This window comes from Ceratotherium simum, chromosome 6 (genome assembly GCF_057802395.1).
Source record: "Ceratotherium simum simum isolate JZ-2026a chromosome 6, ASM5780239v1, whole genome shotgun sequence".
NCBI lineage: Eukaryota > Metazoa > Chordata > Mammalia > Perissodactyla > Rhinocerotidae > Ceratotherium > Ceratotherium simum.
In genome coordinates, this window is record NC_141905.1 from 40,125,394 (window position 1) to 40,138,228 (window position 12,835).

Consider the following 12,835-nt stretch of genomic DNA (forward strand, 5'->3'; position numbering starts at 1 on the left):
TTTACACTTGTTTTTTCTATTTTCTGTTTCCCTGTGTTTGTTCTTCCCTTAACTAACCCTAGATAATAAAACTAGTCTGGTCAGTTTCACTTTCCAATTTTTATACATAAACGAAAGCTGTTTTGTGTCAACAGTGTAAAGTGTTTAGAATCATCTCACCTGCTGAGCCAATTTCCTGCAAGCCTTTCTTTGGAGGGGAGAGGGGGGATAGAAGTTTTGAGTTTGAATTTCTTATGTTTCAAAACTAGAACCCTGTATTAGACCACATTAGAGTAATTAATTTGTTTTATTTTTGACCTGTTCAAGTTTTCTAGGAGTGGGCAAGATGGTAGTAAGGAAAGGTGATGGTTATGTTGTATTCCCACTTATTTGTACAGCGTAACGCTATGTCTACCGATATTTCGGAAAATTGTCACTTAAAAGAGACGTTTCAATCCACAAAAAGTGTTTATCTTTTTTTATTTTTGGGTTACATAAATGTTAATGTCTTAATCCTATTGTGTGACATATCCCGGCACTGTTTGCAAGATGCAAAGAGAAAAAGAAAAAACAAAGCTGCACCTCGTTTAAACAATTGAGCGCAGTGTGGGTTGTGAGATTATCAGGAGTAGTAGAGAGGGCGGTGTATCTCTTCTGCAAATTCTTTCCTAACCAGGTTAACCTGTGGCTGTTGTAACCCCCCGCCCCCGCCCCGTTCCTTGCAGCGGAACTTTCTGTTCTCTTAGCGCTATCCAAAGCTTCCCAGCGAAGCTCACTAAGAATATAAAATTGAAAGGGTTGCGTGTATGTTTGATACAGACAGAGGGAGACACGAGCACACACAGCCTGCGGAAGATGAGGCCACGACTCGGCCGGGGCTGGCTGCTGGAGCCGGGCTGACCTTTCCACGTGTCCCCCGCACCTGCGAGGCTAGGGGGCCATTGGGTTTCCTTTTCCCAGGAGCGGGCGCGAGCCCGGAAGAGGCTGGACGGCCGTGGGCTTAGGTCAGGGGGCTCGGAGGCCCTCCCTCGGAACACGTGCGGCCGGCGAGCAGCTGGTGCGGGGGTTGGCCTGATTTTCCCGCACCGGCCGTGCCCGCGCGTCCGTAGCCGGCCGGCGGACGCCAGGAGGCGGGCCGCGGCGGCGGCGGGCGGGTCCCGGAGCTTTCGGCCAGCTTTGCAGGATGGCCTAGCGAGCGCGCCAGGCCCGGCTGGAGCTAGCCCTAGTGCAATACTGCCCGAGCCCGGGCGGGGTCTCTGTTCTCTGGCAGAGGAGGTCCCTTGGCAGCGGGAAGCTCCCTCTCTTTCTCTCGCCGCCGCTCCGAGTCTGCGCCCTGGTGCCAGGCGCCCAGCTCGGCGCTCCCCTGTGCTCGCCCGGCGCCCACTCATTCGCAGCCCAGCCTTCGCCGCCGCCGCCTCCCTGCTCCTCCTCCTCCTCTCCCCAGCCCGCCGCGGCCATGGCGGACAGCGCCAGCGAGAGCGACACGGACGGGGCGGGGGGCAACAGCAGCAGCTCGGCCGCCATGCAGTCGTCCTGCTCGTCGACCTCGGGCGGCGGCGGCGGCGGTGGCGGCGGCGGGGGAAGCGGCGGCGGTGGGAAGTCGGGGGGCATTGTCATCTCGCCGTTCCGCCTGGAGGAGCTCACCAACCGCCTGGCCTCGCTGCAGCAGGAGAACAAGGTGCTGAAGATCGAGCTGGAGACCTACAAACTCAAGTGCAAGGCTCTGCAGGAGGAGAACCGCGACCTGCGCAAAGCCAGCGTGACCATCGTGAGTGCCCCCCGGGGGCGCGCAGCAGCGCCGACCTCCGCCCGCCTGTGGGAGAGGCTGCATCCCGACCCGGGCAGCCCCCGGGCTCCCCGAGGCTCCCGGGGATCCTCAGCGAGCACACTCCCTGCCGAGACCCGCGGGCTCCCGGGGGTCGGGGAGAGGGTGGTGTCCCTTCTGGGCCACGCGGGTCTGTCCTCCCCGGGGGTCTGGGCCCCTCTCGGGGTGCGGGAGAAGGCTGCTGGGACAACCACGCATGTTCCCTTTTCGCCTCTGGGGAGGAGGCCGCTCCCGGGCAGAGCTGGAGGCTGGCGGCGTGGCTGGGGGGCGGGGTGGGACTTTTTTCAGTCCTAGCATGCCTGAGGGGTGCGTCCAGAATCTGGGGAGCCCTAGATTGAGGGAGAGTGAGGAAGCTGGGGCCGGTTCCGGGGGCATAGCTTGGGGTACGGGGGGTGCGCAGCTGGGCTGGGCACTTCGTTGGCATCAGGACGGCGCTAGCTGGATCGCCCGGGGAGGGGGCGGGAGAGAGTGGCCGGGAATCCGGGAAGTGGAGTTTTCTGGCCAGGACCGAGAGGGAAGGGCGGGTACCGTAGCCGATGCTCCCACCTCTGTTGGAAGTCCTTTCCTTGGTTGGGGGTGGGGGGTGTTGGCGGCGGCGGCAGTATATAGCCAGGAGAAGGCAGCATCGTATAGTGGCCTGCACAGAGTGAAGGGTAGCGACTGACTCCCTTGCTAAGCAAGATGTACGTGTTTGCTTCATTGGTGGTGGAGTGTCGAGGGGTATTTTGCCTCTGAGCCCAAATACTTGACGAGAGAAGAGGCCGTATATTCTGTGTCCACCTGGTCCCTGGAGGCTTCCCCCAAGAGGGTAAGATTAGGTGCGTAGGTTTTCTTCCTAGTGTAGCAGGCATTTAGAAGGGCCACTATAGCTTGATGAGGCGAAACATAACTGGAAAAAGTACAGTGTGTGCTGTCACCTAACTTCCCTGCCAGCTAGCCACATCATTAACATGCAGAATCCCCATACAGACAGATCTGTTCAGATCAAAACAGTTTCCCAGCCCGGAGCAGAGAAGAAAATGTCAAGAAATCAAGGGGATAAATTGCCATAGCTGCTGCACAATTGCTGATTAGACTGAACTGTCAGGTGGAGAAAAATGCATGAACTTGGGGATGGATCCAAGATCACACTCTAGAAGTGGAATGGGGCAAGTTTAGGATGCACCTGTCCCAAGAAAAAATCCTTAGTGGAGGAGTGAGTGTGTATGTGTGAGTGGATGTGGATGCTCCCTCAATGCTAGTTCATACATGAGAACTGGATGACATTGTGAATTTGCTTAGAAAGCAGGTTTCCACCAAGGTTTCAGTGTGTTTGGCACCCTAAACAGAAATTGATTATAGATGGACACTTTGAATGCTAAAATTTTGTCATGGTGAATGGAATTGGAGCAACATTCACATGTCTCCAGACTGTAAAGTTCTTGAAATGTCCTTTTGGTAGGAAGGGGGAGGAATTTGCAGAGGCAGCCACTTCCAAGCCTCCTCTATAGCTTTCTTGGCCGCGAGAGATCTCTCTACTGAGTGGGGGTTTGAGAAGAGGGCGAAGTTGGTGGAAGCAGTTTCTTTAATGTTTGAGTTAGTAAATGAGAGGGTTAGTCTCTTGGAGAATGTGAACTATGGAAAGTAGTGAAACTTATATGAAACAGAATCTCTAGCCTCTTGCATACACTGAGCAATTCAGGCTGTTTTTGTTTATTTGGGAGGGAGGATGGGGGGTGGAGATACTAAGGGTTATCTGTTTGACACTTTGACCATAATAAAAGTAGGTCCGTAAATTGTACACAAACACATGGGGTTTGGACAGACAAACACATTCATTGCTGGTGTAGAAGATCAGAGACCTTCTGAACACTTGGTTTGAAGAGTATGTGAGGTCGTGGCTTTATTTCTTAGCACTGAACCCTCAACTAAAACTGACATCCAATCAAATATACTTTGTAAATATTCTGTGGCCTTACTGATTCAAGTTTTAAAATTGTTCTGGATGACAGCTTACAAGTACCGGAAGCCTTTCAGTTCTCTTTAATCTCTGATTAATATATTCAGGGAGACAAATAAAAGTGCTTGTGGTTTACCTGATTCCTAGTACTTGGCAGGTGTTACTAAGGAGCCATTTGACAAATGCAGAGGAGAAATGCCTTTAAGCTTTTGAGGGTTTTAACTGACCTGGGACCTGGATTGTGTTGGGGTGGGTTTGACATCTCAGGTATGTAATTTGGGAGGAGAAATGTGTGTGACTCCATGGAATGGGTCTGTGGATGTAAGGAGTCCATTCAACAACACGGTGTGGTAGTTTATGTTAACGTTAAGCTGCATAGCCCCTGACGACTCTGACTTAAACATAGCCCTTGCTGGTAGCTGCATAAGAAGTTTGTGACAACGCCTAGATACTCAATTAAGTGAAGGCTTTCCTAGATTTTTCACTATTTTTGTTAATTTGAAGGGAAGATGGTACCATAATCCTAATACTTGCCTTCCTAGCTCTTATTAGTTCCTCTATTATAATATTAACTTGCATGTTTTTGAACACTAAAGATGATTATGGATGCCTTTGGTTTTCTCGGAACATGTTCAGGAAGGTATATTGCTAATCAGCCACACCCTGGAGAAGAGAGAGGTGCCCTCTTTTTTTTTTTACAGACTTGATTTTTTAGATTTTATTTTTTAGATTTGCAGTAAAATTGATCAGAAGGTACAGAGATTTCCCATCTACTCCCTACCCTCCCCCATTATCAGATCCCCCACCAGAGTGGTGCATTTGTTACAACTGGTGAACCAGCATTGACACATCGTAATCAGTCATAATCACGCAAAGTCCATGCAAAGTCCATAGTTTACGTTAGGGTTCACTCTTGGTGTTGTACATTCTGTGGGTCTGGATAAATGTATAATAACATGTATCCACCATTATAGTATCACACAGAGTAGATCCAGTGCCCTAAAAATCCTCGGTGCTCTGCCTTTTCATCCCTCCCTAACCCTTGGCTCTTTTTACTGTCTCCATAGTTTTGCCTTTTCCAGACTGTCATGTAGTTGGAATCATACAGTATGTAGCCTTTTCAGATTGGCTTCTTTCACTTAGTAATATGTATTCAAGTTTCCTCCATGTCTTTTCATGGCGTGATAGCTCATTTCCTTTTAGCATTGAATAATATTCCATTGTTTGGGTGTACCAGTTTATTTATCCATTTACCTACTGAAGGACTTGGTTGCTTCCAAGTTTTGGCAGTTATGAGTAAAGCTGCAGTAAACATCCGTGTGCAGGGTTTTGTGTGTACAGAAGATTCAGCTCATTTGGGTAAATACCAAGGAGCACAATTGCTGGATTCTATGGTAAGAGTATTTTTAGTTTTGTTAAGAAACTGCCAAACTGTCTTCTAAAGCGGCTGTACCATTTTGCATTCCCACCAGCAATGAATGAGAGTTCCTGTTGCTCCATGTGCTTATCAGCATTTGGTGTGTCAGTGTTCTGGATTTTGGCCATTCTAGTAGGTGTGTAGTGGTATCTCATTGTTGTGCTGTCTTTTTTTTTTTTTTTTAATTTTTATTTATTTATTTTTCCCCCCAAAGCCCCAGTAGATAGTTGTATGTCATAGATGCACAGCCTTCTAGTTGCTGTATGTGGGACACAGCCTCAGCATGGCCGGAGAAGCGGTGCATCAGTGCGCACCCGGGATCGAACCCGGGCCACCAGCAGCGGAGCGCGCACACCCAACCGCTAAGCCACAGGGCCGGCCCTGTGCTGTCTTTTTTTAAGCCAAGTCCAAAGGCCAATAGAAGCTGTTAACCAATGGTCATTTCTGTGTCTTTTGGTTTATAAGTGCTTTTTCTGGTCAAGCTACCCATTTACTAAAGGACTGGTTTCATGGTCTGTGTTCTCACCATCTGTATGGTAGAGGTAAACATTGGCGATGGGAAGAATCGGCTGTACAAGGCCCTTCATCCATGTCTATAGGTGCCCAGTGCATTTGGGAGTCATAGCTTGTCCCTAGCGTATTTTACTTGGGACTTAGAGGTAGAATGGAATGTTTTGAGTGATTATCCAGTTTCTCCCAGTAAATCAGCAGTGGAACCAGGGTGATGATTATAGATCATAGTTTCTACTTTGGTGTGGAGAAAATAAACAAAAACCAAATGCCCAGTCACCCTGTTTGTGTAGCTTTTAGATGTTAGCCTAAATGTTAACTTAGATCTATCTGGCTTGTACTATCTCTCTGGCTTCTGGGTGAAAATGTAGTTGGAGGTTATCTGATTCAATGTAGTGAGAGGAGACCAGAGCTGGTGGTCTCTGAGAAGGTGAGAAATGCAACTGTGGGCAGTAATTGGACGGCTTCAAAGTTGTGGACTGGTTGCTGGTATTCTCAGAGTATAAGCAGGGCTTCACACCTGGTGTGGCTGGTTCTCTAAGGTGTATGCCTTTTCTAGACCAGTTCACACCTTCAGCATGTGTTTGGTTCAAAAATAAAGGCCTGTAATAAATTACTAGTATTTAAGTGTCTTTTTCTAACTACAAAATTATTCCTTCATTGTAGAAGTTTAGGGAAATACAGAAATACAAAGGCGTTTTGAAGTTATAGTAGAAAAACATGTTGGTATGGCATGATTAGAAAACCTTGCTATTTCAAACATCAACAGGGTAATGGTTTCATTAACCAATAAAAGCCACCATATAGTTAATGTTGTGGATGTTGGATGATTTACTCTGGAAGGCTAATACACTATTTTCCATTTTTAAGACTTCATTTTGGCAGACTCTCTGAAGCTATCAGATCAACATTGCCCTTGTAAAGAGGTGTAGTGTGTCTCTTTTTTTTCCCCGGTTAAAAAAAAAATCTTAGATTCTTATGGAAACACCCAACTTTGGACACAACTTTGAGAAAAGTATGACCTCACAGTTAGGACTAACTGTACGTAAGTCCAGTCTTCTTAAAGAGGCTAATCTTAGATTTCTTCTGCAGTTCAAGTTCTTCACATTTGTAGGTTCCTTCTGTGTGTTTCATATAATTTATTTGTATTTGATTAAAACACCCACAAAACCATAGAGGAGGTTGTGACAGTCTTTTACAGTGTTCTCCTTATTTATTTTGCTGGGGATGGGGAATAGTTCAGAGAATCACCAGTATCTGGTTTGTGGTGACTCTTGTTAAAGGCCAGAGAGACTGGTCTAAAGCAAAAAGCTGAAGTAGTCATTGCTTGCTTAAAAACCTTCACTGGCTCCGCATTGCCCTCTGGATCCAGGCAAACTTTCTGGTGGTTTACCAGGCTTTGCATGATTTGGCCCCTGCTTGCTTCACAGACACATTCTCCAAGCTCGCAGTCTGCTGAACTGCTAGTTCCTGGAATTTCAGTAGCTTTCTCTGGCTCCTCTAGCATGTACCTTCTGCCCTTAAATGTTCTTCCCTACTTCTCCTCTCCTTTCTGCCTTGTACATCCAAGTAGACTGTACTCACTCCCCCACCCCCACCCCAGTGTGCACTGGCACTGCTTCTTTGCCAGCCACATACTGGGTTATGTGCCCATTCATGTGGTCCCACAGGACCCATCTGTCATTCCCCTCCCCTCCCCCCATCACATAGGTCTCCTCCAGTAGATGTGTAAATTCCTTTGGGGACATAATTTGCCTTGTTCACTCCCATTCCTCAGTGCTTGGCGTGTGGTAGACACTCAAGGGTATGTTGGGTTGACTCCAGAGGCATTGGATGATGAAGTATTTTTGGTTTTTTGCTGGTTTGAGGGTTCTGATACTATCTCCTGACCTTGTGCTGGTAGAGCCACTCTCCTGCCTGTGTCCTGAACAGCCAACACCATCTTCCCCAGAGTTGGTTAAACAGACTGGATGGATGAATGGATACACTGTATACTTGGGGGGACCACTGCGATCAATGTGTGCCCCAAGCCCTTGCCTTCTAACCATGGGTGATGTTGTAGGTTACCTAGTAGCATATACCTAGATGCTTGTGATACATTTCACCTCTGAAAGGGGACAAAGTGTCCTCAGGTTCACCTCTCTGGGAGTTTTTGAGCAAGGCTTAGGGGAAAAAGTGGCTCTGTTGGAAGTGTTCCGTTTGCCAGGTCAGGTTTAGTGATGGTGACGGATCACTCCAGGAGTTTCCTATGACTTTCTTTATTTTTGAAATGCCCCACAGCCGCCTCTGGGAAACAAGTGTGGTCTTTCATAGGGGATGCATCAAAGCTAGTACCAGAGGCCTGAAGCGCAGACTAGGGAAGTATCTGCAAAAAGGGTCGTGAGACTTGCTAAATCCTCATACATGTCCATGTATAGCTTGCAGAGTGGAGTTTGGGGGTTTGATATAGTGTCACACACAGTGTACTTGTGTCCTTTCTTTTCCTTCCTTAAATCATGCCTTGCAGAGGTAATTGCATTTACACACAGAAATGCTAATCTGAGCTTTTAAACTACAGCCAGGCTGAGCAAGGGTAACAGTTGTCTTCCTTGTTCCCTCTGCATGCTTTTTCCCTCAGTGGGTAGGTGTTGCTTTTTGTTTTCAATCACAATGCAGTTGCTTTTAGATAGAGTGAATTATTGTCAAAGCTGGTGAAGTAAATGTTCACAGGTTCAGTGTGTTCTGCTTGGTGGTGGTTGAAATTTTTTTGACAGGGAAACTAATGCTCTGGAAAATATTTCTAATCGTCAGGATCTTAGAGTGGTGTTAACTTGCAGACTCTGCCTAATTCTCCAAGACTGTCAAATTTTCTTATCTTTTATGGCTGTCAGGCCCACACCTGTGAATTTTATCCCACTGCTCATAGCAGTAAATTGCAAACGTCACTTTTTTGTAGGCATTCTGTTTTAGGGAGAAGAATGCTAAAAGAAGAGTTAATAGTTTGATTGATGGTTATTTAGAGTTAACTCACCCCCTTGCTTATTATTGGTTTCTAGATCTGATGTATGGGGTGCAGTTTAGTGATGAAAATTCATTATAATACTCATTTGTTTAACGCTGGGAAATTTTCTGTGATTCCCCCCCCCCCGCCCCCACCTTTGCTTCCTCAGTAAAGCACAAAATGGCATGTGATAAATACAGCCTGAAATGGGCAGGATTCAACCTACAAGTGCTTATGAACGGCCCACTGTGTGCCAGATACTCCGAAATATCTGGAAGGAATGTACGGGCTTCTCCAGCAGCCGACCAAGGATTGCACTTGACTTTCATTCAGCTTGGCCTTGGCTGCGTGTGGTAGGGAATTCAGAGCAGAGGGACGGGCTTTCCTCTCCAGTACTTTCCAGCCCAGAGAGATGTGCAGTGCAGAAATAACAAATGGGCAAGTGGAAGCAAAAAAGGAAGCTTAGGCCGACTCCTACAGGGGTTCCCAGGGAGGGCTGTATTACCTTCCACCTTCCAAAATGAAGTCTATCTGTCCCAGTGAATACCTCGAAGGGAAACAATGTGTCATAGTCACTCAGTTTAATTAGCCTGCAGTTTATTTTGTAAGGCAGAGATGGGGGGAGAGCTGTTGCTCAATTTGTCTATGCCCAGGTGGCACAGAGAGGTCTTTGTTTTTAATTTTCTTTTTTATGTGGTGATGATTGAAAAGAAATGTCATTGATGTTTTAATTTCATAATTTGCATCTCCCAGTAGATGGAAATCATCTAGGTGGTTTTTCCTCTATTCCTATTACACTCTGGGGCCCGCCCACGTTCCTTTCATGGAATATTGTTGGGTGGACCGAATTTCCTAAGTTTATAGTCCCAAACTATGTGAAAGCAAAGACTTCTTACATTAAAATTAATTAGAGATACTATTTCATGGGCAATTTCAAATTCCAGTTTTTTAGAAAAGCAGTGTTGATTGACGGGATAATCTTCCATGCATCTGTTCCAGATCAAACCAGCCTGTGTGGGTGCCAGGTGTGTATCCAGAGTGATCTGGTTAATACCCTCCAGGGCATCTCTGGGCGCTGCGGATCAAGTGAGGCCACTTGGTGCTAAGGAGCAGAGTTGGGATATTCAGCCAGCCAGGGGTCATAATTCAAACAAGTTTTCCATAGAAGGAAGGAGGAAGGTGAAAGAATGAAAACAACATGGAGTATGGGTGGGCAAAAGAAAGTTCTTAGAAATCTAGTGCCTGCATGAAACCCTTCGTCTGTCGCTTTTATAAGTGAATATTTTGAGTCCTTTGTGCTGTCAGCTTTTTGAGCTTGACTTAGAAGGGCTGATAGACACCTGAGAGAAAAATAATTTTATTTGGTGTTTAATTATAGAAAGAGTTTCTCCACTGACGAAATTATTTGCATATAAGCGGTGATTTTTTTTTTCAATTATCCTAATATACCAACTCAAATAATAACTTTTATTCTATTTAGATTTTAGGTGTTTTTTTGGTTCTTCACTAGACAGCCCTTAATTTATCTAAACAAACACATTTACTAAGAGTCAAAACATTGTGTCTCTGCTTCATTTAGTAGCTCCTGATTACAGGAACACTAAAATTTGAGGGGAAAAAAGTCAACTAGATGATTTTAACGTCTTTTTTGACCAAAGAGTACAATTTTAAGTGTATATATATACCATAAAGTAGAAGTTCAGACTTCTTCAGGTTCATATCACTAGCCGATAAGGTGCCATGTCTTTTGGAAAGTATATTAACTACTTCACATCATTTTGAACTTTGAATGCATGTGGTTTGTTATTAAGAAATACCTTAGGTGCCCAGAGAAGAGGTCCAGTGACTTTTTCTTGTGATTTTTTTTTATTGTGGTAAAATATATACAACATAAAAGTAAGTAACCGTTTTAACCATTTTTAAGTGTACAATTCAGTGGCATTAAGTACATTCACAATGTTGTGCAACCATCACCAACTATCCGTTTCCAGAATTTTTTTATCATCCTGAACAGAAGCTCTGTCTCCATTAAACAATAACTCTCCATTTCCCCCTACCTCTAGCCCCCGGTAATATTCCTAGTGACTTAAAATTTTTATTTTTTAGAAGAAAAACTTAGATCTGTAAAAGCAGATAGCTGCTTTTTATTGTTCTAACATTGAAGTTATGAATTTGGGCCTAAACCATTTTAATTGAAGTGCCGTGGATATTTTGCTCCAACTTAAATTTTTATTGCCTGTTGGCTATCCCACATCTGGTTCTTTTCTGTCATTCAACAAACATGGATGGCGCCCCAGCCCTATGCCCTGCCCTGAGGTTGGTGCCATTTCTCCTAATTTGCATTTAGAGTAAGCGCCAGGATGTGGAGAACCTTGGGAGGGAATAACCCTCAGTGAGGGCTTGTCCTCCAGGAAAGAGAAAGGACTTTGCTCTAACACCTCATAGGTGATGATGATTGCTTTTTTTTCCCAATGAAATGTGTTGTGAGCATTTAATTTTCTTGACAGCATTTCAAAGAAACCATAATTTAAGAAAGTTTGAAGGAAAAAAAGCTTGAGGAAATGAATAACAATTCTTATTTACCAGCGTTGCCCCACTTCCAAATCATTTGTGTGGCTATGGTAACAGCTAATATTCACCCAGTGATTACTGTGGGATAGGTACTATGGGGAGGGGGTGGTTTGCATTTATCCTCTTATTTAATCCTAGCCCCCATCCTCTATGATCAGTACTACTGTTATCCATAAATACAGACTTGCAAATTTAGGTCCAGAGAGGTTATGTAACTTGCCTAAGGTCTCATGGGTATCGGGTGGGGCTGGAATTCGAACCTAGGTCTGGCCTCCCAGCTTATGCAGAAGGCTACACAGCTTGTGGGAGGATGGGATATAAGTTAATTTATGAACAGTTTCATCTTCATCTTGTGGGCATTTTCCTCGGAGTTGTTTCTGTGCTGTTCTATTCCTTCAGTTAGAGCAGACAGGGCTGCTCCATTACCATAGCAAATTCCCAGGATGCCAGGCCGATGGGAGTGTTTCCAGGGTAGCAAACTCCCTGCCTTGGAAAAGCAACAGCAATGGAGAGGGTCCCTTCGGTGTGTGGGGGGCGGTCTGTGCACCCCTTTCTGGCTCTGTCGCCCTCCAGTATTGGGTCTTGGTCTATTTCCCCTGGTACCCTGTCTCATGTACCTAGATAGGTTGCCACCTCTGCTTACAGCACAGCCATCTGGGCTCCTCCTCTCCTCGACCCCTCGCCCCCATCCCAGTCTGGAATCAGTCTCTTTGTATTTGTGTTATAACCTCTGCTTAAAAATAGTCTGACTAGCACAGTCATGGTGGAGTTTTTTCAACAAATGTATTATTACCTGCCATATGCCAGGCAGTGTGCCATACATAACGACCGGGATGAGACTGCACATGGGGAGTTGGTGGAGGGCCCCTGACTACATCTGGGAGTGGGGACTGGAGTCAAGGAGGGCCCTCCCTCTCCTGAGGTGACGTTTAAGCTAAGACCTGAAGGATAAATTGAAGTTAATCTAGGGAAAGGTGGGGGTAGGGTGGTGGCAGGAGGAGGCATTCCTGCTGGTCGGGGTAGGACCTGAGTGTCAAGAAAGAAATGAAACTGGGGCTGAGAGCAAGCCCCGGGTGGGCAAGTCTGGTGGTCTCTGTTCCTCGTTCCATCCAGGGGCTAACTACAGAAGAGGGGAGGGAGGGGCAGGGGACACCAGGAGCTTTTCTGCATTTTAATAATCCGCTCTGGCTGCTTAGTGCAGACATTTATTTGTGTTTTCCTTCTATATATTTGAAAACAGGTACTTTGTCTCTTGTCATCTATAAGATGATCTGTCTTAGTCCTTGATAATAGTAAATACATAGCACAGTCTTCTTACTGTGTGTCCGGGACAGTTCTCAACACTTTATGTTTAGGGACTCATGTCATTCTCACAGCAACCTTTGCTATCTCCGTGTCACAGATGAAGAGATGATGTGGCAGAGTCTCAGCAGGCTCTCGAAGGTCACAGAAAGTGGTAGAACAGGGATGGAACACAGGCAGTCTGATGGTACCTTGCATGGTGACTGGCACATAAAGGCCCTGCCATTTGAAGGCTTATTTGCATTTTTCCACAGCCTTAACACAGTAGCTGCTCACTAAAGTCAGTGGAATTTATTTTAGGGGGTGCCCAGG

The 12,835-nt window shown here is 46.0% G+C and overlaps 1 protein-coding gene across 1 annotated transcript in view; it reads left to right on the forward strand.

Moving 5' to 3' along the window:
* Positions 1 to 825: 825 nt before the first annotated feature.
* Positions 826 to 12,835, forward strand: part of CCDC6 (coiled-coil domain containing 6) — a 109,494-nt gene continuing 97,484 nt past the window's right edge. The window contains exon 1 of the mRNA XM_004427106.3: positions 826 to 1,747. Within this exon, the coding sequence (XP_004427163.1) occupies positions 1,436 to 1,747 (312 nt within the window). The 5' untranslated portion in view covers positions 826 to 1,435. The remainder of the gene's footprint in view (positions 1,748 to 12,835) is intronic.